The sequence below is a fragment of the Phoenix dactylifera genome, chromosome 4 (assembly GCF_009389715.1).
Source record: "Phoenix dactylifera cultivar Barhee BC4 chromosome 4, palm_55x_up_171113_PBpolish2nd_filt_p, whole genome shotgun sequence".
NCBI classification, from domain to species: Eukaryota; Viridiplantae; Streptophyta; class Magnoliopsida; order Arecales; family Arecaceae; genus Phoenix; species Phoenix dactylifera.
Window position 1 is genome coordinate 30,656,019 of NC_052395.1, and position 27,737 is coordinate 30,683,755.

General features: G+C 40.0%; 2 protein-coding genes across 2 annotated transcripts; one reads left to right on the forward strand and one right to left on the reverse strand.

Moving 5' to 3' along the window:
* Nucleotides 1-14,973: 14,973 nt before the first annotated feature.
* On the forward strand, nt 14,974-16,707 carry LOC103713371 (probable ribose-5-phosphate isomerase 3, chloroplastic). The gene is made up of 2 exons (XM_008800269.4): nt 14,974-15,521; nt 16,017-16,707. Exons 1-2 carry the CDS (start codon nt 15,087-15,089, stop codon nt 16,452-16,454), a joined length of 873 nt encoding a protein of 290 aa, XP_008798491.3. The 5' UTR covers nt 14,974-15,086; the 3' UTR covers nt 16,455-16,707.
* A 3,825-nt stretch (nt 16,708-20,532) lies between these two features.
* On the reverse strand, nt 20,533-23,594 carry LOC120110606 (neurogenic locus notch homolog protein 3-like). The gene is made up of 6 exons (XM_039126102.1): nt 23,438-23,594; nt 22,935-23,084; nt 22,020-22,106; nt 21,791-21,916; nt 21,564-21,659; nt 20,533-20,859 (listed from the first exon to the last, which is right to left on the reverse strand). Exons 1-6 carry the CDS (start codon nt 23,538-23,540, stop codon nt 20,774-20,776), a joined length of 648 nt encoding a protein of 215 aa, XP_038982030.1. The 5' UTR covers nt 23,541-23,594; the 3' UTR covers nt 20,533-20,773.
* Nucleotides 23,595-27,737: the final 4,143 nt, after the last annotated feature.

Consider the following 27,737-nt stretch of genomic DNA (forward strand, 5'->3'; position numbering starts at 1 on the left):
CATCGGTAAAGGTAATGAAGTATGAATAACGACCCCTGGCTAGCACATCGAATGGGCCACACACATCAGTGTGTACCAGGGTAAGTATTTCAGTGGTCCTCTCCCCATGTCCTACAAAGGGTAATCTAGCCATTTTTCCTTGAAGACAGGACTCACAAACTGGATATGACTCGGAAGTCAATGGGCCAAGAAGCCCATCTTTCTCCATTTTGTTCATTCTGTCCTCTCCAATATGGCCAAGCCTGAGGTGCCACAAATACTTCTGATTTATCTCATCTCTGGATCTTTTAGATCCTATGGCATTCACTACTTTCTCAGACACATTCACAGACACATCAATATGCAAGTGATAGAGACTGTCAATCATGAAACCACGTGCAACTAATTTATTTCTGAAATAAATAGAACAGCAGTCTTTGTCAAAGGTCAAAACATGACCATCCTGTGCTAAACACGAAACAGAAATCAAATTTCTGCTAGCAGTAGGGACATAATAACAGTCTCTAAGCAATAAACTAAATTCAGACGGTAATCGCAGAGGGTAGGTGCCCACAGCTACAGCAGCAACTCTTGCCCCGTTGCCAACCCGAAGGGTCACTGCACCTTCCGCCAGCCTCCTACTTCCTTTAGACCCTGCATAGTAGTGCACAAATGAGCACTAGAACCAGAATCTATAACCCAACTAGAAGTAGAAGAAACCGTAAGGTTAGTTTCAATTACGGGCAAGTCTAACATACCTTCAGAAGGTGTGTCCTTTTTGTTCTTCAGGCTCTCGAGGTATAAAGGGCAGTTCCTTTTTCAGTGGCCGTTGACGTTGCAGTGGAAACATTTTCCTTTGTCATTAGCCTTTTTCTTATGAACTTCCTTCTTAGGCTTTTTGTCTTTCTTGTGCTTCTTTGCAGACTTCTTTTTCTTCCAAGTAGACTTTCTCTTTGAACCAGAAGTCAGCTCAGCAGCCAGAACAGAGCCCCTTGAACCTTTCAAGGCCCCTTCAGCAGTTACCAACATGTTCAACAACTCGGTCTTCGTGCATTCAATTTTATTCATATAGTAGTTTACTATAAACTGACCAAATGAATCAGGAAGAGATTGCAGGATCAGATCTATCTGCAATTCCTTATGCATGGACATACTGAGCTTCTCAAGCTCCTCGAGGTCCTTGATCATAGTCAGACAATGATCATGGACAGACTGCCCCTCACGCATTTTTGCCTTGAAGAGCCTCTTGGACACTTCAAAGCGTGCAGTGCGGCTCTGCTCACCATACAACTCTTGCAGGTGAGCCAGTATTTCCCTAGCAGTCTTTATGTTCTCATGCTGGCATTGAAGTTCGTTAGTCATGGATGCCATGATATAGCACTTGACCCTAATGTCGTCATCAGTCCACTTCTGATGCGTCTCACGCTGATCATCAGTAGGACGTGCTGGTAGCCTAGGGATATCATTCTCGAGCACAAACCCCATTTTCTCAAATTCAGAACAATTTTCAGGTTCCTAAGCCAGTCTTTATAGTTGGTTCTGGTCAGTCTGTTGGTCTCAAGGATTCGGGTCAAAGGGTTTGAAGCTGACATTGTGATCTGTAGAGAGTAAAGATTCTAGTTAGACTTTGTACTTGAACTTAATTTGTTCTAGAAACTTTTAAAACAAATATGCTCCCACTATTTTCTCGAATCCCTTATACTCCCCTGATGGAGAAACGAAAATCCTACGCGACTAGGATTTTTAGTGGGTACTGCGGTCTCACCGATTTACATGCCGCCTCACCTAACAGTTATTGGTGACATATAAATGGATGAGTGTACAACTCTTGTACAATGCTTCTCAAGCATATTGCAGTGGTACTTGGTCTCTAAGTGATGAAGACCTCACCTAACAGTTATTGGTCCCATTACTTAGTTAAGTCAGACCCACCGTATAACCGCGGAAATAAAGTCGTCATTGGGTCCTCACCTAACAGTTATTGGTGCCCAACCCCACCTTTACCCCACAACATCTCATGTCTAATAGAGAGGTCCAGTCCCTCGATGCAACTTGCCCACTGTGTCCAGCCTAGACAAATCAACACCGAAAAGACCTTAGCAGCTCTACTACGGTGGAAGACCTATGGACTTAATATTGCATAATCAAGTCTTAGTGTTTGTAACTTGAGTTCTTCATAAGAGGTAATCGAACAATTGGCCAGGTAAGCAGGTGAGAGGCTCCCCTTACTCAGAGAGTAAGGTCCTAATTAAGTAACTACCTTATAGGCTTGCCTAGACACCAGTTAGATCAATTAATCTAATATGACTAACTTATGTTGGTTCACCCTCGACTGATTAGGGAGGTTTCGATTTAGGTCTCACTCGATCGCGTATTCACATCTCATGCAAATATAAATCTACCCGCATAAACATAAGCATTAAACATCTAGGCATTTATCAAAAATAAAATTAAATGGTGATGATCATGGATCCATGATGGGGTCATTTTACAAGCACATGCACGTCAATTGATTTGATTGTCTTCAACTCTTGACTCGATCTTGATCCTCTAGGTCCAATTGTGATCAACTCCTTGATCCATCTTCAATCAACCCTTGATCTCGATCCGCGCATGTTGAGCTTGTTGATGTACATATCGATCAACCATCGACGTGCAACACACATCACAGATTACATCTCAGATTGCTTTAAAAATTAAATAAAAATAAAAATAAAATTACAACCCTTTTCATGAGACACGCAGGTCTCTAATACATGAATTTAAGATGCACGCAGGCATCTGAAAATTAAAATTACATGCATCATAGAACATCGCAGAATATTTCAGCACATTCAAAGGGTCCATCCATGATCATCACCATACGCATCACATGCATAAAAATTATTTTTCAGATCTGATATTTAACTGATTATTTCATCTCATGACTTGCTGATCATGCTAGATTTGACTCTAAATATTTGTAATCACATTATCAAAGCTTTAGAATCATTAATCTAAGCATCTAAAAATTAGTATGCAGAAAAATCAGCAAGCTGAAAATTCTGCATACATAAATTTCAACAAGCATAATCCCTTAAATTTCAGATCTAAAATGCCTTGAAAAATTTAATTCTAATCTTAATCTACATAACCATGGCTCTGATACCACTGTTAGCATCCCTCATATGCCATGAAAATTTTGAAATAATTTTCAGATTGCAGCGGAAAAACATATGCGGGATCCGTTCATCGCATGAACGTATTTTAAAACCTTTCGTTTGTAGATAGATTAGAATTAAATTATTTTAAACCATTTTAAAATCATTAAGAAGATCAGATCTTCACCTTGTGCGGGTAGATGGTCTCTACAAATCTGATTTACGTGGATTTGTAGAAGGTTCAATGGAAGCCGCACACGTGTCCGGCCTCTACGGGTATCCACACGAAGTATTGAACCAGTCGAAGCCTTCGTATCTCTCCAGGGTGCTAGCTCCCTTGCAGAGATGGCTTTTGATGGCTGAAGTCCTCCCTTTCAATCAACTCTTGAATGCCTAGGGAGGAGGAGGAAGAAGGATGGATCAAAAGGAACAAGAGAAAAGAAACCCTTGCAGCCTTTTCCTTTCTCTTTGTTTTGGAATCAAGAGGAAGAAGGAGGAGAGCCACCAAGAATTTTCTTCCTCTTCTCTTGCTTGCAGATGAAAGGAGGAGAAGGAGGATGACTTGCTGCCGTGAACATCAAAAGAAAAGGATGAGAAGAGGGGCCGAACCCCTCCTCCTTTTATTTCTCCATGAGATAAGGATGAGCTCCTAATTTTTAGGAGCTCACCCTTATCTCCTTAATTCGGCAGCAAGGAGGGGCTTACGCCCCTCCTTTTTCTTCCACGCACTTCCCAAGGGGAGGGGCGTGGGCCCCTCCCTCATATCCCATTTTATTAGCCATTTAATCAAATTAAGTGGCAAGATGGTTTGGGTTCATTTTATGAGTCCAATCCTATTCAAAATAGGATTTTTATGAACCCATTTCAATTTCCTCCTTATCCTAATCTAATTAGGATTTAATTGAACCATGACTCTATTGAACTCTTCAATCCTAATCCAATTAGGAGTCATAAAATTAATTAGATTAAATTTAAAATTAATTAGGACTTAAAATAATCCTAATCTAATTAGGACTTATTAAATTTCAGCCCTAAGAAAATTAGGACTTTAGAAATCCTATTCCAAGTAGGATTCTAATTTAATTTGAAATCCTAATCCAATTAGAACTTCATGAATCCCACTCCAAGTAGGACTCATGATCAAGTCCAATTAATAAATCTAATTAATTAAATTAAATTGCAATCCGATTGCAATTAATCCTTCTTCTAACCACTAACTCTTAGTGGGTTTTCATTTATCAATCTAATTGATTATTTGTGATTCCTAATCACATCCAACCATCGGATCGGTCATTACCTCTAATGTGTGTGACCCCATAGGTTCCATTCTGACTGGTAGTGAGATATATTGTGATCTCTATCACAATATCATTGAAAACTCCTTTCAATGGGTTGAAACAATTTCAACTCAACTCATCAGGGTTTATCGACCATCTCGATGATCCCTGTGAGTCTCACCATCCACCAGTGACACCTAGCAGTATGTAGTGGCCAGCCAGCAGAATAGAATGATGAACCTCTAGGTGCAGTTATCGTATGATACAGTCCTTCTATCGTGGATCCCTACAGACCGGAGGTCATGGATAACTTGTCAAACCCCGTCGTCTGTCATATGTCTAGATTTATTCGACTTGAGTTCGATAGTGGAAGAACTCTTTCTCCACTATATATTATTGCCCTGGCCAAGGTCTCATATGACTAGAGACCATGTATATGTGTAGGCAAACTACAATAACCTCACTGTGAGTAGCCGAAGCACCGCAAATCAAAGGACCAGTCACACTACTGCAATATCAAGTAAGTCACTGACGAGTGGATAGACATCCAAGTGACTTCTTGTCTTGGTCACGCTCAGTACCCTTGTTCTCTAACAAGCACCTGCACTCTCACTTCAGTGTCCCTACACTGTGGACTCGAGTCTCGTCCATCCATAAGGAAAGCGATCTGTGCACTGATCGGATCGATCACCGTCCTCGTGATGATCCATTGATCATGAGCATTTAGAAATTAATCACCAATGATACATGGCTCAAATTCTCAACTCTTGAGAATATGTATCATCATCTTATTAATTTCTTGGACGATTCATAGACACATAAACAATATGAATGAAAAGATGCCCATTTATTATTCAATAATAATAAAGTCAAGTACAAATTTATGTCCCAGAGAAAATAATGTGTCTGCCAGATTGACTTCTAGGGCATACATCTAACACCACCGTGCCAGCAAGCATCCCGTGATGCAAGCCGAGATCCCGTGCCAGCAACGCCCGCGTTCTTCACGCGCTGCCAGCATCCCAACTGCATCCCAGCAAGGAAAATCCCAGCTCCCGATTCATCTTCCGTGATCCAAGCAGCCGCTCCAGCCGTCCGCAGTGCATCACCGCCTTCTCCTTCCTCCCGAGATCCAGGCTCTCCCTAATTCGTGATTCACCCTCAAATCCCAGCTCTTCCGTGAACAGCTCCTCCCCATCGATCCCGCTTCCAATCCGGCACCCAAAGAAGGGATGAGCACCCCAGCATCCTTCCTCTTCCGCGTGCGATCCTGGACGATTCGCCTCCCAGCAAAAATCCCCCAGTGCCCCAGCCACGGATCACCATCCAGATCAGCTCCCTCCACCTCATCCGCGTGCGATCGCCTCCTCCCAGCGTCCGGAGCCGCGTCCGAGCTCCGTGATCAACGTTCCCAGCTGTCTCCCGGAATCCCAGCGACCGCATTCTTCACACGGAGAAAATCCCAGCGCTCCGCAATCACCGTCGCTGCCAGCTTGTCCCCAACGCGTCTCCAAGAGCTATAAGAAGGAGGGAAGAAGAAGAAGGAGGGGTGTGCTCGGTTGGGGTCGGTTCCAAAGAACAGAGGAGGGAGGAGCTCGGCTTGGTGCGGGATTGGGGCCAAGAAACAGAGGTTGGGGAGAAGAAGGGGGGCGGACCAGCAGTGCTCTGTTTTCAATCTGAAAATAGAGCATTACATTTCTTGTGTTTTCTTTTTAGTTTTTTTTCTTTAAGAGGTTATGTTTTTAATTGGTGTTTAGTCGTTCTGTTTTGAGTATCATGTTGTTCTTATTTCTTTATTTTTATTTTGATTGAGAGCAATGTTTTTAGTAAGAGTTTTATTTTGAGAGCATGTTGTCTTGGGATTTTTAGTTTTAGTTTAATAGAGAGATCTATTTATGCTAAAGTTTTTAATTTCTATTGTTTTTAATTTCCGTTCTCCAAATTCTGTTATCTTTCTTCTTTGTTATGCAATACAATTAAATCTTCCTTCATGCAATCGATGTTCTAGTCTTCAATATTCTTAGCACTGTTTTCATCCATTTTATGCCAGAGTTTTCTTTTTCATTAAATATATAAATGATCCTTGAATTTAAGTACCTGTCTTTCAGTTAATTTCAATTAGAAAACATTCTCCGGTAGACCAGAGAATCATTCAAACATCCCCGACGTAATGTTTTTCTTTTATCATTCAAAAATCGATTTCAAATCCGAGTGAACGTTCTAATTTTTTTGCAACTCCAATCGCCTCTCTGTGGATCGACCTCTTACAACCACTATTCTTCGAGTAGAACAGGTAAGAGTTAAATTAATTTAAACTTTGTTTGTCGGTTCTAACAACGATCTGTTTAGCGTATTTTTAAGTAAACAGAAACCGCACAACACCCTCTGTATGGCATCACCGCGAATCGGCAAACCCCAAGCTCCCCGGACAATGTCCCAGGATTGAGGGAAAGACAGCCAAACCTTCTCGAAGCGGAATGGGCTCTAGTGACTTGAACCCGAAACCGTCGAGATCAACAAAGGACAATGATCCGAAGCAATTCGGGGTAGGTGACTAACCCTGTAGGAGGAAAATCTGATGAGCCAGTCAGTGGAAGCAACAGCCCTATCTAGTCGCTCCCACACCCTAGCTTGTCCGGACTGGTTGTTACACCAAGTGAACTGCGGACCGGAGAAACCCAGATCAACTAGGCCGTTACGCGAGAGGAAATCACGGAACTCCCTCCTATCCATAGTATCAGTGAAGGCCCTACCTCCTCGTTTCTCACTCCCCTCCAAGATACAATTGAAGTCAACCACCAACGCAGTCGGAAGACCCTGAGCAATCAAGTGGGTGAGCTCATCCCACAGAACCCTCCTGGTCCGATGGTTAGTACTAGCATACACTCCGCTCAAGACCCACGAAGCAGCATTAGGTTCCGAGATAATCATAATAACCTATTGGGAGCAGTTATGAAATACGTCGACTGTAGCCACACCCCGCTTCCACAGAGCCACAGTGCCCTCGGAAACCCCTGGGAATCTACTGCATGTGACTCCCAGTCAACCTCAAACCGCCGTAAAACACGACAGAGTCCTCGATCGGATAGTCATGTTTCATAGAGTAGGCAGATCTCTGGACTGTGGATCCGGACCAACCTCCTAAAGGATGACATGAAGGCCGGCTTTGCCGTCCTCCTACAGTTCCACGCAAGAATCTTCATGGGGAAAAGTCCGAGAGGTCGGCCACAGGCACATCAACCCTTTGGGCCGCAGGGTCCATCACCATCTCGTGATCAGAGTCGACCCACTGACCCTCATCCACACTAGCCCCGGACACGACTCGCAACACTGCCGCCTTCACCCGTTGTACGACTGTTGAGTGATCCGCGGATCTGCTAGCAGCCCCCTCATGACCACTCGAGTCACCTACCCCCGGCTCCACAAGTGCAGGCGTGTCCCGCCCTACCAGAGAGTCACTCATGGAGCAGTCAGTGCAGACAGGAACCCCACTAGTCTTAGTCGCGTCACCCGGATCGGGCCCGCCCGAGGCACCATCCTCCTGCCCCACATCCACCTCTAGAGGGCCTAGAGTAGTGAGGATCGCGGACAGCAGATCCACCCCCGGGACCTGGGCCCTAAACTAGAAACCACAAGCACTAGGCCCCGCAAACTGGGCCAATGGATCAGGCCTTGTGTCAGGCCCCATAGGGCCCAGTTGGGCCGTGAACAGTGGAAGGCCCCCGCCTACAGGGGCCTTCCCAGGGGCTTCCGCGCGTGGCCCAGCCAAGTTGGGCCACGCGCAGACCTCCATGCGAACCACGCGAGGCACACGTGCCCCACGTGTCGCTGGCCCGGCCGAGCCGCCCCTGTGACCTGCCTGACCCTGGCCCAGGGAGCGGCCCACTTCTAGTAGCAGCCCGAAATTTCTAGGCCGTTTCTTAGGCTGAATCGTAGGCTGGCCCGCCGACCCAGAGCTCGGCCCGGCCTGATCTAACGAGCCAGCCTGGATCCCAGGCGGCCCGGTCCTATCCGCCACGGGCACCGAGTCAACATGTCCCGCGAGCGAGTCGCCGGCCTTGTCGACTCGGAAACCCTCCTCTTGCCCGTTGGAGGCCAGGACCGCCACCACCGGTGGGGAGTGGCGGAGGGCCACCTTAGTGGGCTTTTGCCAGCCCTCGAGGTCCGGCAGGGATACCGGAGGGCTGGGCGGAGCAACCGGTGGAGTAGGCCGAGAAAGGGGCGACCCGGCAGAGGGCTCGGTCACCTTCCCCAGCTCCAGCGGACCTTTCTCCCGCGGCTGCCGGGCACGGGAGGTTACTAACCACGGGCCATAGATCGGGCCAGGGCCCTCCTCCCCTAGTGAACTCACTTCGGTCGGAGCTAGAGCCCCAAACCGGCACGCTGGCTCGAGATGCCCAATTCTTCCACACCAGACACAGAGATCCGAGATACTTTCGAAGACGAAAGGTTGCCAGATAGCCTTCGTCCTCCCGAGTATCCGTATCCCTGGGAGGAGGGGTTCGGACGCGTCGATAGCCACCTTGACATGAGCGAAGCCCATGGATCGTCATCCCTCTGTGACTTCGTCCACGGCCATTAGCCTCCCTGCCTTGGCAGCGATATCCAGAATGGTCGAAGTCAACCAATACACTGAGGGGAGCCTAGGTAGCCGGAGCCAGACCACTACGGTCTTGACCGGAGTTTTCCTAGGTAGGAAGTCCGGCACCCACGGCTCCATAGCTAAGAGTTGCCCCGCCACCACCCAGGGGCCCTCCAACAGGGCGCGATCCCGGACCTCCGGCAACCGGAACCGCAACGCGAAGTGGTCTTCGGCAAGGGTGACCGCCATCACCTCCCCTATTTTCTTCAACCGGGCAGCCACATCCTTGGCCACACACTCGACCAGTACCCACCAGCCGAGGCTCCGACCGACCAGTGCTAGTCCCTCCCACTTCCGACGAGCAGCCTCAATGGGCTCCTTCGGGAGCTCGATGACCGATAAGAAGTGATGGCTCAACCGAGCCACCTCCGCCTCCGTCAGCCGGTGGGTAACCCATGGCCCAGGTTGCACCTGGCCACCTGGTCGGTCCTCTTTCCTCCCCTTAGACGTACCTATTTCTTGAGCTGCTACCTCCGCCCACGACCTCGTCGACGGCGCCGCAGTCTGCTTTGTCGAGGCTGGATCTTTGTTTGCTTCCGCCGTCGTCGTCCCCGACGCCTGCTCCCCGACCGAACCCATCAACCCCACCATCGGCAGCTTCTCCTTCGTCTGATCCATTAGGTTTCCCTGTAGGAAAGAATGAAACAGCAACCCTTCGTGCACAGGGTGTTAGACAGAACCAGGTAGCCGCAGAGCTCCCCTTCCGCCGAGCACCGCCGGCGAAGAAGACCGTTGGCACGCTCAGACCTTTCTCTCTCCTTAGAGTTTCTCGCTCTAAAGAGCCATTCTCATAGCCCCTTCCTCTCTTCTTCTTTTCAGGAGATGGTTTGAATATCCATTCCCGGCTAACCTACAAGTTTTAAGCTTTTGGCCCATCTAACCTGCATTTTTTAAGCATCGTCTAAGGGCCCATTGAAATCTAGCCTAAATTGTATCCTATAGATCTATTGGTTTGAAGAAAGAAATCTTGTTTTTTTTCCACAAGATTCGGGCTAGGAGGCATTGGGTTGATACAAGCCATAAATGAGATTCTTAATCAATGAATCTAACAAGAAATGCAGCCCAAAGCCTATTGAATTATGCAAAGATCCTAAATATTTTTGCGGTGCATAAGATGACTTGTTGTGCTACTTTGCAACGAATGTTGCTACATCATAAACCTTGTGGGTGCACAAAAATTCTATTTGATGGCTGTAAATTCATCATAGTGTTATAGAATGAGCATTGTAACACATATCATTTTCTTGACATCTTAAATTTTTGTCTTGCATACATGATTAGTACAAGACATGAGAGCTAGATGAGAGTCATACAAAGTGGCACTATCTAATATTTTTAATTAATTTTGTTATCATAATCATCCTGTAAAATATTTGTATATTTTAAAATTATATCTTCGTGATTATAACTAAGATTGTCCTTATATGAATAGTATCTTTTCATGCTTAGGGTTTATCATTTACAAAGTGATTAATATAAGGAGACCAAAAAAGAGAGAACGGGCGAAAGGATTAATGAATTTAATCAACAGTGATTATGATATAACATGTAGAAGAATGAGAGAATTGATCATGAAAAGAGACGATGAAGGTATCATCGGCTACTCCATACATGATCAATTTTGTTACTCAACCCTTACATGGAAGGAGAAGTAAGTCGACTTCCTTGTTTGTAGGAAAGAGTCGAGCCACTTTCTTGATGGTAGAACAATTTCTACCTTCAACTTTGTAAGTTATTCGAACTCTGCGTGTAAGAAAGTTAACCCTCAACACCATGGATCCCTCAATCTTCATGAGCAAGCAAGTTGAATCTCTAATTTATAGAAAGCTTGACATTTATGCAAAAGTAAATTGATTTCTCAATTTGGACTACTAGATGTTCATATAAATGTAGATCAAATCTTTACTCTTCCGATAGAATTGGAGCCACATCCTTTCATATTTGGAAGATTCTTTCACGATCAAGAAATACTTCGGATCTTAGAATTCTGAAAGCGCTCAATATATAAGATTGCAAGATAAAAGACTAATAAAAATGTTGTTGTTTCAAAATACGAGTGTAAATAGATTTTTCTTCCTCTTTTTACAGACTGAAAGTTTTTTTCAGTAATATTTTTTTTGAGAGATAGTTTCTTATCATAGTAACTCAATTTTTTTTATGGATGCCAGTGGTTTCTTGTATAAATAATCTCCTATTAGTTGTTTGCCGTGCTGTCTTCCATCCCCTCTGTCCTGATAACTATCGTTAGAAACATAATTTACGTACAAAAACGATTCACATGTCATTACTAGAGTCAGAAATGGCTAAACACGAATGCAAGGGCCATTTGGTAAAGCTATTGAAGTACCAAAAAATATTTTTTTTTGCCATTCAAAAATATTTTTAGATAATATAATAGCATTTGACATTTGATAAAAAATAAAAAAACAGTTTTGGCTTTGCCACAAAGCTGAAAAGATCTACTTAAGAAAAGCTTTATTTTAGAGCTTCTCCTCAAAAGTGCTTTTTCATCAATATCGAAAAGCTGTTTTGATTTTAATAAAATTTTTCTGATGACCAAAATGCCCATTAACAAATCTTATGATTACCGCCCCATTTGGAGGAGCTGTTGGCAGTAAAACTTTTGGAAGTAGAGCTTTTATAAAAAGTTATTTGCCGTTTGGTAACTATATTTATAAAGTATTTTGCCACTTTAACATGTGTTTGGTAAACAATTGAAAAAGTACTTTGGTATTACAAAATGATTATAAAAGACATTACATAGTATTATACAACAGAGCATAATAAAATATAATACATATTAATACATAAATATATAATATAATATAATATTATTATAATATAGTAATATAATATTGTATACTATAGCATAGTAATTTAATATAATATTAAATTATTTAACATAATATATCAATATATTATGATATAATGTAATATAATGTTATATTTATAGTATAATATAATAATAAAGGTATAAAATATTATAATTATTAGCGTAAATTATTTTTTCACAATATAACAAATTTTCTAGCTAGGTGATAAAATTGATTAAACAATTATTAAAAGAAAATTTTGTGTAATTATTATATTTTATCAAAGGTATTTTAGTCAATAAAATAGCTTTCCGACCGGGCCTAAAAGTGATTTTCCGTAAAGCTCCAAAATGAAGCTTTTTCCAAAAAAACTATTTTTAGCTTTCTAAAAAAAGCTAAAATAGCTTCCTAAAAATTTTACCAAATACTCTTGATGCTTTTGGAGGACCAGAAAGTATTTTTTGGCCCTCCAAAAGCTCTCCGAAATAGAGACTACAACTATAAATATAACATAATATAATAAAAAACTAATAATATATTATGTTGCTTTATATTATATTATTGTAGTCATACATAATTATAATATAACATAGTCCTATATTTTATTATAAGCATAATATAATATATTATTACAATCATAATTGTACATTACTATTATAATAAAAATAGCTACATTATGATTATATATGATATTATTATAATAATAATATTATAATATACAATTCATAATATAAAAGATAATATATTAAATTATATTACATTATATTATATTACATTATATATTATGTTATAATTATAATAATAATACATTATATTATAGTAATAATGTACCATTAATAATAACAATACTAATAATAGTAGTAGTACTAATATTAGTAATAATACTAATCATAGTAGTAGTACTAAGATCAATAATAATATTAATAAAAGTAATAGTACTAATAATAGCAATAGTGAAAAAATAGTAACAATATCAATAATAATAATAATACTAATAGTAATTATACTAATAATAGTAATAAAACCATAAATCGTAATAATACTAATTATAGTAATAATACTAATAATAGCAATAATACTAAAATAGTAATACCAGCAATAATAGTAATAATACTAAGAATAGTAATACTACTAATAAAAATTACTACTAAAATAGTAATAATAGTAATGATACTAAAAATAGTAATAATATTACTACTACTAATAATAATAATGCACTAATATTAGTAATGATAGAAATAATATTAATAATAGTAATACTACTACTACTAATAATAATAATAATGCTAATAATAGTAATAATATTTATATATATGTGTGTGTCCATATGTGTGTGTGTGTGTGAATATACATACATACATACATACATACATACATACATACATATATACACACACACACACATATATATACTTACATACATACATACATACATACATATACATATATGTACATGCATATATGTACATGTCTGTATGTACATAGGTAGATATATATATATACACACATATATATTACAATCATAATTTTATATTATTATTATTATGGTTGAAATTTGGCCTGAAGGTGACCACGCCAGAGGAAACCAAGAAGACGCTGACCGGGATGGAGAAAGGGGAGAAAGGAAGCCACCTCCTGCGCTCCAGGGTATCTGGACAAAGCCTTGGCTGGGGATTCCGGCGGGGGCCCTCCGATGGTTAAATTAGCAGAGTTTTTGGAAAGGTTTCTAAGTGTTTTGAATTGCTTTGTATTGCTTTTAATAGCTTACCGAAGGCCTTTTCTAACCCCTTTTATAGGGCGAGCTGTGATCAGCTGGAGGCGTCGTGAACCATAGAGATCAATTATGCAGGCGGAGGATTCGGGAGATATCTTTTCAGATTTATTTTGAGGATCCGTGGGATCTTTGACGGGATCAAGGTTGATAGGGCTCAGGTCGGTTCGGCCTTCGAGGAGGTCCGAGGTCAGCCTGACCTCTAGTCGAGGTCGACTCGACTCTTAGTTAGGCCGAGGCTTGGCTCGCTCGGTAGGACTTTGGTGGTTCCACGCTGGAGTAGGACGATCCATTTTGCCTTCCATCAATTATTATTATTATTATAATACTAGTTATATTATGATAATATGCGATATTATTATTATAATAGTATTATGGTATACGATTAATAACATAAATGATAATATATTAGATTATATTATATTCTATTATATGATTATATTATAATAATATTATTATATTATTATTAAGTATATATAATAATATTTAATAATAATATAATATAATCTATTATTAGATTAGATTCCAATCTGTTATATTATATTATATTAATATATTGTATTACAATATTATTGTATTATATATTATGTGGTAATTATAATAATATTATATTATGTTGTAGTCATATTGTACTATTATATTGTATTATATTTTACTATGCAATATTTTTTTTATTTTGATTACTAAATATATGTTAAAGTTTCATAATTTTTAAAAAATATAATTACTAAATAACAAATAACTTCTAATAAAAAATTTATTTTCAAAGTTATATTTTTAATCTAATTCATTCTGGAGGGACTCGGCTGTCTTGATTGATCGCCTTCAGGTGGAGAGGCGGGAGGTGGTGGAGCACCTACTTTTGTGTGACATGCGACGGATGCTACGGGATTGCTGGGCTATTCAGATCAGACATGTCCTTCGGAAGGCGAACCGAGCTGCTGATTGGGTCGCCTCCTTCGCTGCACAGCGTTCAGGAGAGTTTCTATGGACCCAGGAGGTTCTAGTTCCGACTGACTTTACTAATATTTTTGTTAGTGATGTAGCTGGATGTGCTCATGTGAGAGCTGCTTGAGCAGCTGAACCACTACAAAAAATATATATATATATATATTTTTCAAAAGCCCTACTGTCGATAGCAATACGAGACACAGGTAATTAACCAAATCTTATCATTTTAATTATTAGTAAAATAAAACATTAAAATATTAATTTTATTTTGTATTCTTTTTTACAGGCTCGATATCTATCAGCGAGAAAAGACCCCACCAACCCCCGATGCACCTCGCCTTCCAACCCTCAAACCAAGCCCCCCAGGACAAGAAGCGAAAACGTCCAAAATAACCTCCATCCCACCAACCACCACCACCACTTCCCTTGGTCCCCGGTTACCTCATCTTCTCCCCTCCCTCCGAAACCCTCTTTTTCTCACCCTAACCCCAACACCACCCTTTATCCCTCCCGATGGCCACCTTGTCCCTCCTCCCGTCTTCTTCCTCTTCCTCCCCCTCCTCCTCCCTCCTCCGCCGCCATGCCCTCGCCCTCCGCCCCTCCTTCCTCCCCTCCCCCCACCGCCGCTCCGTGACCCCCATCCGAGCCCTCTCCTCCCCTTCCCCGTCCCCGCCCGCCGCCCTCACCCAGGACGACCTCAAGAAGCTCGCCGCCGTGAAGGCCGTCGAGTACGTTACCAGCGGCATGGTCCTCGGCCTCGGCACCGGCTCCACCGCCGCCTTCGTCGTTGCCGAGATCGGGGACTTGCTCGCCTCCGGCAAACTCACTGGCATCGTCGGCGTCCCCACCTCCAAGCGCACCTTCGAGCAGGCTAAGTCCCTTGGGATCCCCCTCTCCACCCTCGACGATCACCCCCGCCTTGACCTCGCCATTGATGGCGCTGATGAGGTGAAATCTCAAACCTCTGTTTAGCGTTGGAACCAACTCATTTGTTTGTTTCTCCTCTTCTTTTCGGCCTCCTTGAAAAGAAAGTCGGAATCTTTAGCTTTTTTCCAAAATATAAATATGAAGTTGGGACTTATAGCTTTCTCTCGCAGAAAAAGTTCGGATTTTTAGCCTGTTGTCTTGTTCTGTTTCATTGGAGTCCGTTGGATTGAATCCTCTTCATGGTTTTGTTGCTTGTAGCTTGCTAGGTGAAGATTTTCCTATGTGCTTCCTCGTATTAAGACACGCAGTGTTTGTTTGTTTGTTTGATTGATTGATGACTTGGGATAATGATAGCCACTGTAAATAACTTGATGGTCTCATGGATATGTTATAAGATGCCTGGCATGATCCTTTTGTGCAGTTTTCCTGTTCTTTTATTTTCGTTGTTGTAATTTTCATTGTTGTTCAGAAGATTTGTTCATTTGAACTATAGAATATGAATTTGTACTGAAACAGGTGGACCCGGATCTTAATCTCGTGAAAGGACGTGGAGGGGCTCTTCTTAGGGAGAAGATGGTGGAAGCTGCATCGGATAAATTCGTTGTGGTTGCGGATGAGACAAAACTCGTCACTGGTTTGGGTGGGAGTGGACTGGCAATGCCAGTGGAAGTTGTGCAGTTCTGCTGGAAGTATAACCAGGCAAGGCTGCAAGAGTTATTTAAAGAAGAAGGATGTGAGGCAAAGCTAAGATTGGATGCTGATGGAAAGCCTTATGTTACCGACAATTCAAACTACATTGTGGATTTGTACTTCAAAACACCGATTAAGGATGCACCAGCTGCAGGAAAGGAGATCTCAACCTTGGAAGGGGTTGTAGAGCATGGGTTGTTTTTGGACATGGCAAGTGCAGTTATTATTGCAGGAAAAGATGGTGTAAGCATGAAGTCCAAATGAATTTATCAAGAGATATGCGTAAGTACCCTTAATCGACTTTTCTTCCTTTTGGATGTACACTTCATTATATGGCCAACTAATGTAGGCCACAATTGAGACATGTATTTATTTTCAGCGTTATCTTTTCATGGGTTGAATTTGGTTTCCTTCAAGTGAATAAAGAAACAATGGGAGGATCGTGATGTTCAAAATGAACCCATTGTTAGTTTTGGGTGTTGTCATGAAATTTTTTTCTATTCTTATATTTCACTCTCTAGATGGCTAATAATAATCCAAATGAAAGGAGGGATTCGTTCTGTGCCTATGAAATTCTTATATTTAGATGTGCAAAGAACTTTCAGTAATTATATCTTTTGTGTTTAGTTGGTGACTTGTTACTTTTGTAAGTAACTTCTAATAAAGAAAAAAATACTGTCATAAACCAGAAATATAGATGGGCAAAGTTTTGTTTTTTTAGGACAAAAGTGCACATGATTGAGCGCGCACGCACACACCCATGTTTTACCACTTTTTGGAAAAGCTTATCTTTGCGAGTCCTTGAATGAGAAAATAATTAGCATAACTGGCAGCGCTTAGCTGGTAAAACAAGGGCATAGTGACGAACACAGAAGGTTGATGAAGTAAGTGACCATGTGTTTTCCAAATCCAGTTTGCCGAGTCAGATTAGCTTTTGCTTATTGCTTATGTCAATAACAACCTTGTAAGCCCAGCTTGCCAAATCAAATCATGTTTGTCACTTGAATGACAACCTTGAACACAAACCAGTTTCTTGTGCAGACTATTTGGCTAGGTCAGTTTTAATCGCTACACATCTTTTGAGCTTTTTACAGCAATCAAGTTTTGTTTGTATTATTCTAGTGTGCATTATACGTAGGGATAACTTGCATGGTCACATTTAAGCAAAGGTTATTGATTTAAAAGTTTTGTAACTTAGAAGCAGCATATTTAGTTACAGTCAGTCCATCCCCTTCTTAGGTTAACCTAGTCTGTAGGTGACTAGGTGACATTCTAATGTCCTCCTCTTTTGGCTCTTACAAGACATGTCTGCATTGGTTAGATTTGTATTTTTCACTCCAGCTGGTAGCTGATAATTGCCAACAATGCTACATACTTTCCTATGCAGGCCTGCTCAAATATCCTCTCCCATTCCTCTTGCTTGTTTGCGAAAGATGTGTTGTAACACTGTTGTTGGGTTGTGAATATTAGCTGCGGCAATATAACAGATTCATCCTTTCTTCTGCTAGCAGAAACTATTTTCTTCTTGCCTTCCTTAAAGATTTTATTGCAGCCAGCATCTAAAGGTTCCCTGCATGCTTTATTTTGTTATTTTACTAGGTATTGCTTAATTACCATAATCAATATTCCTAATCTTGACTGTTTGAGGGCAGCCAGCCACTCCTTTCTTAGCAAAATTTTCTTCAAATCTTATCTATGGGCATGTTGAGTAATATCAATGTTTCCTTCCTTTTCTATCCTGTTGTTCTCGAATACATGTTTTATTTAGATCTTCTTTTTTTTTTAATCTGTTTAGCTCTATATTTTTTGAGAGAATGGTGAGTTCTTCTTTTTCAGTTGCTGGGTTCATGCCTGGATTTAGGTGCTGCAATTTAAACAAAAGCTTTAACTCAATGCTGTTGCAAATGATTGCAACTGAACAACATGCATACGTTATTTAAAGAAATCTAGCCACAAATTTAGATTACAAAGTCTGCCACTAAGAACATAAGCTCAAAATTTGAAGTTAAAAATTTCCTTTCTGGGAAAATCTATAATTCTAAATAATTCTTTTTGAATAGTCAATGTTTCATATGAAAATTACAATTACATTAAGGTATATCATTAATATTAAACTTTCATCAATCTAAAACATATCAAGTAGTGAGCTAATCTAATGTGCTTATCACATCATAAGCTTTTTGGGAAAAGATAGGGTAAAACTCATTTTGTACATAAAACTCCTCAAACCTGTTTTGAATCAAACATAAATTCCTAGTTTTGTTGAAGACTTCCCAATTTAATTTTTCCGTTCATCATGTTTCACTCGTTTCGTGAAATTAAAAAATAAAAGCCCAAACACTTGTAAGAAAGCCTCAACCTCGCTTCCTTGAGCCACAATTTTATATTCTTTTCTCACTTTTGATTTTGTGAATGCAACCCTTTGCATGGGTTCTAAAGTTATTGCTGCGAGCTATGATATCACTGTTAAAGAGGGTTCAAGGATACAGAGTAATTGTTGAAGAGTTTTTCTTTTCGAAAAAAATATATTTTTAAAGAAAGGAGGGAAATCCACCTGCTCTAAAAATACCTGAGTCAAGACATGGCTGCTATGACCACTGTGGCAAGCTCCAATCCACAATAATTGTGGCAGAGTGTTGAGGTAAATATTTAGTGAAATTATAAAGAATAAGATGAAGAATAATTATGCCAAAAAGAAATAGTACTCAGATTAATTTACTCAAAATGGTGTGATAATTTACTGGGAGGACATGAGCATATCCAATGAAAAATTTATGGAGGATTAGGTAGAGAGGGGGTTGGATCTTGTCCAAGGTTCATAAATTATCTAGGTAAGACCTAAAATTCACATAAGTTGAGAGAAAATATTTCGAAGAGCTTGTGGATAGCCCTAAATGAATGATTGGTGCAGTATTCATAAGGGGCTGAAGCTGTGGATCCTTTTCGGGTGTTTCAGCATGCTCTTGCGAATGAGACCAAAAGAAATATACTGGTCCAAACCCAAAATTATGGTAACTGAAAATGTGAACTGAACTCAAGCACAAACTCAGGTGTCTGAACATATTTAGAAGCTACTTCAAAGCTTCTGCCAAGGGGACATAGGATAACTGGATTTTACCATATGAAAGTCCTAGTGGTGCATGAATGTATCTCCTTGCCTTAGAATCAAGATAGCTTTCCCATCTCCATTCCCTCAACAATGCAAAGAAGATTGTGGATACAGCTGACTCCCTTCCATCATAAAGCTGCTTGCTCAACCACAGCAGGTTTGAGAGTTCTGCACAACATCCTGAACACCAGAAGATTTTGAGCTCTGCTCGAAGATGCTGGTAAATCTTCCTTGCATTGAATGGTCATGATTAATTGTTTTGAGATTGAGGAAAGGAAGTTTTCGAATCACTGACTCAGGCCCATTCTTTAGCCCATTGGCTCCTCATCAGTCAAAGAGTTGTGTCTCTTTAAGGTTGGTTCCTCTCCTTGCTCCCATTTAGGTGCATCCATGGTCTTATGAGTTCCTATGTTCTATTTGTCTAGATTCGGGGCTAGCAGAATTCACTAAACAGATTCTTAGGCTGCATGGACTTCCCTGGCCCTTTCAATTTCATACATTCTATCAGATTGGTAAGGAAGGTGGTGCAACAGGTTTTCCACAAGACTAGTAATGCATAGCTTCCGATGATGATTTGAGGCATGTCAGATGCTTTTCACCCGGTTGGTTTATATTAATTTTGGCCTGTTATACTGGTGATTATGCACTGCCTGGATCAATGAATATCATTCGCTAGATTGATTCATGGAATGAGCTGATTGCTGAGGCTTGCAACTTCTGCTAGAATAAATGCTCTGCATAACTCCTTGCAGGGCCTATACATTCTAAAAGCTGGCTCTCTGTACATGCTTCTTTTACTCATCATATCCTTTTGAGTTCCTCCAGTTCCAATACACACACACACACACACACACACACACACACATATATTTATATATTTGTATATATATACATATATATTTATATATAATACATACATACATATGTATATGTATATATATATTGAAAGGGGGTTCTAATCATGGAGCATGAAAATCCTAGTTTCTCTTCCAAAAATAACCTTCCCAGTCAGGGAATGCTTTAGATATTTACCTAACCCAGTAGATCGTTGGGTGGATTCTATGTTAGCTCCAAGACATTGGTCAGAAAGATAAATCCTTGAGTTTGAGAAGCTACTGGCCCGGTGAGTCCGTAAAAGTTACTAAGATATATATATATATATATATATATATATATATATATATATATATATAGAGAGAGAGAGAGAGAGAGAGAGAGAGAGAGAGAGAGAGAGAGAGAGAGAGAGTACTAATTGGTCCAAAAACAACCATGTTTTTCTACTTTAATCTCAGAACATGAACTCATGGATACAAAATGATAAAATCAACACCATCCAAATTCAGGAAATATGGGTTATTCCTTTTTCCTTTTTTTCAAAAATGAACACTCGACCAAAGAGATCAGGAGGCAAAGAAATCAAAAAAATCTCTGGGGTATACTGCTTAGATCCCCATGGACGAATCTCATACTTATGCTAAAGTTCCATTTGCGTTGTTCGAGTTACAGCTAGAAATAGCATCATGATGTACATCCATAGAGAGTTTGTTGCAGTAGAGGAACCTGGGGGCAAATACAATAGCATATTAGCCAAGAAATCATCCATTTCAGCAAGTCTAAAGTTGAGCGCACAAAGAGTTCAGTACAGTATTTGTCTTAGGTTTTTGATGAAAGGTAAAGGCCTTAATTTCTGAAAGGGATAACACAACTGGTTGGGGATCTAACCTAGTCACAGACCTATGAAACACCTAATTTTTCAATGGTTTGAAGCAAGTAGATTAACCCTATCAACTTCCATTACCCTATCAAGTAGATTTTTCTAATGTTTCCTTGGGCTGTTTGGTGGCTAACACTAACTACGGCTACTACTTGATATTGCAATAGAGGAATGCAAAGGATGTGGGACAACTACATTTGTTGGATAATAACAAAAAATAATCCTAAAATTTATTTCAGGAGCATTCAATGAAACCATGAACAAAAAATCCATGGTATAAAATTAAAAAATCCAGCATTAATTTCCAAACAAATCCCCATTTTATTGGAGAGCTAAGCTGCCTCATGAAGCTGGACATAGACATGGATAGATTGAAGACCATGGACTGCCATGGAGAGTTATCACATGACTGTTTGAACCCCATGATGACATATGGATTTTTTTTTAAAAAAAAGAAATTTAATCATGTATTTTTTCTTCTACTGACTGGTCTTCATTTTTTTCCCTGATTGAGAGGGAGGAGTAGAAATAATTTGGACAACAACCTCACCTTCACTGCGTGTACTAGAAAAATTAGGTGGGGAAGATGGATAGGAGGAATTTGACAAGGTAAACCCCAGGCTCGTGCAATCTGCCCCAAGAGTACCTGCAAAACATCACCACTCTATGTGAATCTGTAGCAGTATTCTACTGATATTATAGTAGTAAGCATATGTGTTATTATTATTATTATTATTATTATTATTCCTCTACTAATTAGAAGTCATGTGGCATTACAGTCTCTGAAGCAAGGGAAGCTGGTGGCATTCAGAAGATTGCTGAAGCCCTCGTGGCACTGGCAGCGGTGCCCAAACCTGGATTTCTTTGCACAAGTTCCGTTCCCACAGAAAGACCAGAAGCATGCTGTGGTAAAGAAAGCAGAAGAAAACTTGAACAGCTCATGCGGCAGCACAATTAGTGATTAAGAGAATGGTGAGATTAAACTGAAATGGGGTTAGATAGTTACGATCGAAATAGGAGAAATGATCAGGTTTTGGGAACGGTGGGGCTGTCCGAGCCATAGAGTCATTGTAGCAAGCGTAATCAAAGGTACCTGAAAACACCACAGGATGGGGGAGAAAACTATGGTTACAAATACTAGTTTTGGTGAAAGAATTGTTTGGCCTAAAGCACGAATTCCAGTTTGCAGAAAGATTACTTGGAAGCCTTGACCCATTACTTAATTAATACTTTTAGAACCTTTTGATCAATTCATGCACTTTCTTCCTTGCTTAGGACCGATAGAACAAAAGACAAAAAATAGAAGATTTCACTTTTAACAGCTTCTATAAATTCAGAGGTCATATTTTTTTTTTGACGAGTTTTGGGCATGCATGTGTACTTCAGTGATGGATTGATATTCTTATGTACAAATTTCCACTTGCGCACCTTGTTGTGTGTATAATTTCAGACCAATAACTAGCTGATGAATGACTCAGCCAAGAGCTGCCTGCATTTTTAATCCATTTTTGAGACCTCAACTTTGGAACCAAAACTAGTTGAATGAACAAGTCCCAGTCTATTTCCTTCTTCTTCGGACCGGGATGCCCCACTCATGCCAGTAACCAAGTTATGCAGGAGGAATCGAGTTAGATGATTAATAAAAAAGTTCAGGTTCAAATCTGAACTTTTGACTTGTTTAATAAATAGGTCAGAATTGAGAAACCTCACAAGGCCACCCCTATCTCTCATCACTCTTCTTTGATAAAAATACTGCCCTTAGCTTCCTCCTGAGCCTCATGCTTCCTGAGTAGTCTTGTTGAGAAAAATGTGGGAGTGTTCCCTTAAATGACTCACACACTGGCCTCATGTTTCTGAAGAAATAAAAAAAAAAAAGGAGAAGGGGACCAAAGCACTTATTGTAAAATAATTTAGATCTTACAGTTTGGAATGATGCAGGGGAGGAAGCGGAGGTGGTCGTGAATTCTAAACTGAGTCCAGCCCGGGTCACACTCGCACTCGAATCCAAATATCGCGTTGGCAGAAACCTTGCAGGTTCCCCTCCCGCATTCCACACTATCACATATCTCATCTTTAGAAAAAGAAAACAACAACAAATAATCATTTAAAATTTAATCATCATTAACATAAGACCATTAATCACCACATGAGAAATTGGCATTAGTGCATGATCAATAAATACTGAAAACAACCACTAAGACTTGAATTTGCTCAAAAAAGTTTGTCAAAATTTGGCAGAGAAGAGGTGCAGCTTCATGACCACTCAAAGGAAAAAGAATATAAAGATTAAAAGAGAATCAGATGCGAGAAAGCTTTGCATTAAAAGCAGAAACCGAGTTTGTTTGAGAGATTTGAAATAAAAGCAATGAAGTGAGAAATGTTACATGAAAACCATGAGGTTTGGAGAGGGGCAGGAGGACCTACTGAGTGCAGACTTTGGCACATCTTCTGCAGCAGCTCCTGGCGGCAGAAAGGAAGAAGCGATGGCTTGGACAGCCAACAAGGAAGCAAGCATAGCCCACCCCATTTCCTGGTCTCCTAAGTTAATGAGAGAAGTGGGATGGGGGAGGTGTTGAGGAGAAGTGGCTGGTGGTGGCAGTTGGGAGGATATAACGGAGAGTGAAGATGTTGGAATTTGAATACTTCCTTCTCCATTTATTAAATGGCTTTAAAAGACTTGCTTCCGAGGAACTGAGTGTGATTTTGGACCCCAAACCAATGTATATTGGTTTGATTTTTTTGTTCATTTAATCTTAGTTTATGGGTTTGGATTCGGGCGGCCAAAGTGTTTTTTAAGGAGATGAAAGGTGATGAGGGGGTGGGGGTTGGCGGTGGTTGCATGGGTAGAAGGACTAACGAGTTTATTAATGAAGAAATGTTAAACTTCGCATTTGCTATGACGTAGCAACCTTGTTTCTGTAATAACCTGCAACATTCGAAGTCTTGGAACCCAACAATGAAAAAATAAAGAAGGAATATAAGAATTAAATATTGTGTGGATCAAAATAGTGAAGCCAGTCTAAATGCTAAGCAAAGATATGCTTAGAAATAATACTTGAACTAGACTGAGCAGAAACGCAATCAGAAAGAACATCTTCAAGGAAATGGGGCTTTTGTGCAACATGTCTGCTTCATTTTCCTATCTTAAAACAAGCTACGTTTATAGAAGGGGCCTGTGTTTATAAAAAGCTAGGAAGTGATGAAGGCAGTGTAGAAATTCATTAATGGGACTGCCTTCTGTCCGTTAGAAAGCAGCCTACCTTCATATATGGGCATGTGGGAGGGCTTGAACGAGTTCAAGTTACGTCATAGCAAAGCCAACCATCACAGATTAAAATGTATGCATGTATTGGTTTTCTCGTCTCTTTGTTCCTTTAGGAAATCCGGATATATAGTTTGTTGAGATATATGGAAATTACATATATTTTCTTCTTTTTTTTTCCTTCCATTTGTACTTCTATTGTACTAATTTGCCTTTTTGTACTTCCATTCTACTACCACATTTGTACTTCTCTTTGGCCTCATGTCTATATACTGGCCACTCTTTGTACATTTTACATGCAATAAGAATATAAGATCATTCCTTCAATTTCTTCCACTTCAATTCTTTCTTTATGGTATCAGAGCATTTAGAGAATTTTGGTGCCCTTTTCTAGCGTCATTTCGTGAGAACACATCCCAGATTTGCTGGTTTTTCTTTTGCCCTTGTTCTCACTATTTTAGAGACTGTCTGTGTCGTTTTGGAGCGTTTGGAAGACCGACTTCGACGATCTGTCACCACCAGGTTATTTGTCTATCACTGACTTTCTGTCGGCGAAGTTTCGTGCCCATCGGAGCGTTTGGAAGGCCAGTTCACAGCTAAGCCCACTTCGGCCTACTTCAAAGTCCAGGTCATAAGTTTTTGATTGTTGACTTTTTTTTTTCTTCTTTTTGCCATCAAATATGTCTTCTCAAAATGATGTTATCCGTCCTATTGAGATTATTTTGGATGGGACCAATTATAGTATTTGGGCTTCAAATATAAAAGTTTTTCTCAAAGGAAGGAAATTGTGGTGTTATGTCTTTTGGGACTTTCCTAAACCCAAAAAGACCCTATCTGAGTCGGCTTTGGAGTATGCCGGTCACTTGGAGGATTGGGAAAGTGTTCACTTCAAGATTCTCTCTTGGTTCATCAATACTTCCATCCCATCCATTGGCAACCTTCTTCCTAAACTTGAAAATTTTGGAGCTGCATGAGACTTCTTAGTGAATCGATACAATTGCACCAATGATGGATCACTTTAGTTTCAGATAGAGATCAAACTTTATCAGATATGTCACTAGCTAGGTCAGTCCATCTTTGATTTTTAGTCTCAAGTCTCTATTCTTTGAGATGAGTTGGCTGCTGCCAAACCTTAGCTTCATTGTACCATCAACATCGAGCTATTCGCTAACTATCACGGTCGTAAGAAGTTCATGCATGTCATGATGGCTCTCCAAGATGATTTTGAATATACTCGAGCCATGCTTTTTCATCGCACACCACTTCCTACTATGGATGGTGCAGTTGCTGAGTTGATCTCTGAAAAGACTTGCCGTTCCATAATGAAAATGCAATTTATAGAAATTGTCATGGCTGTAGCTAATAAGACTTCCTCCAACTATTCTGCACCACAATCCCAGTCATCATCTAAAGAGCTTTTCTGTAGATACTAAAAGGAGGACGGTCATATGATTCAAGATTGTCTGAAGTTACAAAAGAAGAAGACTCGCGAGTCTCGAGGTCCCCTCCAGCAGGCTATTGTGGTTGCATCCACTGGCTCATCTGTTTCTAAGTCTTTTCAGACCACTGCTCTCATTGCATCTGATATTGAGACTTGTGAACTAGTCTGGCTCAAAACTTTACTTTCTGATTTGGCTATTCACCACCCTCAACCTATGTTTTATATTGTGATAGCCAAGCGGCACTTCTATTGCTGCCCACTCTGTATTTCATTAGCGGACAAAATACATCAAAATAGATTGCCATGTCATTCGAAAAAAAACTACAAGCAGGCACAATCCAGACCAAGTTCTTTCGAACTAGCAACCAATGTGTTGATAATTTTACTAAGGCTTTAGGTCGTGATTAGTTTTTTTATTTGCTACACAAGTCAGATATTACAGATCTACCAACTTGAGGGAGAGTATTATAGCTTAGAATCATGCACAATCTTGCATATTATAGTTTATATGATATTAGATATCACAGCTGCCACATATTGCATGCACAATCTTAGTATGATATCACATCTGTCACAAATTGCATTCACAATCGTGGTATAATATCTCATATCAATATCTAAAAATCATGGGATATGATTGTCATATTCAAAATTAGTATTTGTATTAAATCATAAGATTTTACTATTATATTATAGCATATCTGATCCCTAGTATCTTTTCCATAATCATGGAATTTTGTTGCTGTATTACTATATCTAGGAGCTCAACTTATATATAAAGCACATCAATGCTATGAACAGAATAAGGGAATTCAACAAATTTTACTATAACAACTTAGGACTTCATTCAAAAAAACTAGCCAGAAAATATCTTTTAGGTTCTTTTGTCACACCCCGACCCCACCACCTGGGTTCGGCACGCGACCGGCCGCATGAGCCCTAGAGCAGTGCCCTAAAGGCTAAAGATCATGCAAGGCCTAAGATACACAAAAATTTCCAATAAATCCATAATTAATGTATTCAAACTAAACGAACTAAAATGTACTGATTTCTTACATAATTTCAAATGTCCATCAATAAAAGATATGCTGCTTCTACTATCTAGCAGTCAGACTCCTTGTCGATCTCATTTCTCGTCCCAGCCGCTGAACTCTACAAATTCAGTGCCTTTGAAAAAGAAAGTAAGAGTAGTATAAGCTTTTCCAGCCCAGTAAGAATCCCAACAGCCATACACAGTAATAATAATAAAATAATCAAAACATCAAATAAATGCCATTTCATCTTTTCAAAAGCTCAACAAACAACAAGTGTATATAATTAGTACATATACACAAATCCTTTTTCACATTATGTGATCCATTCCCGTATTACTCTGATTCTCAAGTTTTCAGACTTTTCACTTTTGGCTTTGCACTAACCAAGTTCATGACCCAGTCCAAGACTGCAAAAATTCCACGCATAAGCTCATGGCAGCTATCCCACGCGTAAGCCCGTGGAGGCTATCCTACGCATAAGCTCGTAGAGGCTATCCCACGCGTAAGCCCGTGGAGGCTATCCTACGCATAAGCTCGTAGAGGCTATCCCACGCATAAGCTCGTGGCAGCTATCCTACGCATAAGCTCGTAGAGGCTATCTCATGACAAGGTTAGTCCAACCCATTTTACATGTCTAGTTTTACATGTTTAATCACATTTCAATCACGTCACATATTTTCATAATTTCTCAAAAATATGTTATTCCTTCCCAATTTAATTATTCTAATACTTTCATAATAAACAAAATGCACACCTCATAGTGTCATACAAGCTCAAAAACAAATAGCAACATACTGATAAAATATATCCAACGATAAATCCAATATATGCATAAATAAAAGTGCTCAGATGTAGGGATTCTTACAGAAATTGTAGACTGACTCAAACACGGTCCGAATCACAACCTATGCGCTGGGGTGCTGAGTCTCCTGATCAAAATCTCCTGGCACCGCTGACTTTTCCCCTACAACATCAATTATATTTCAC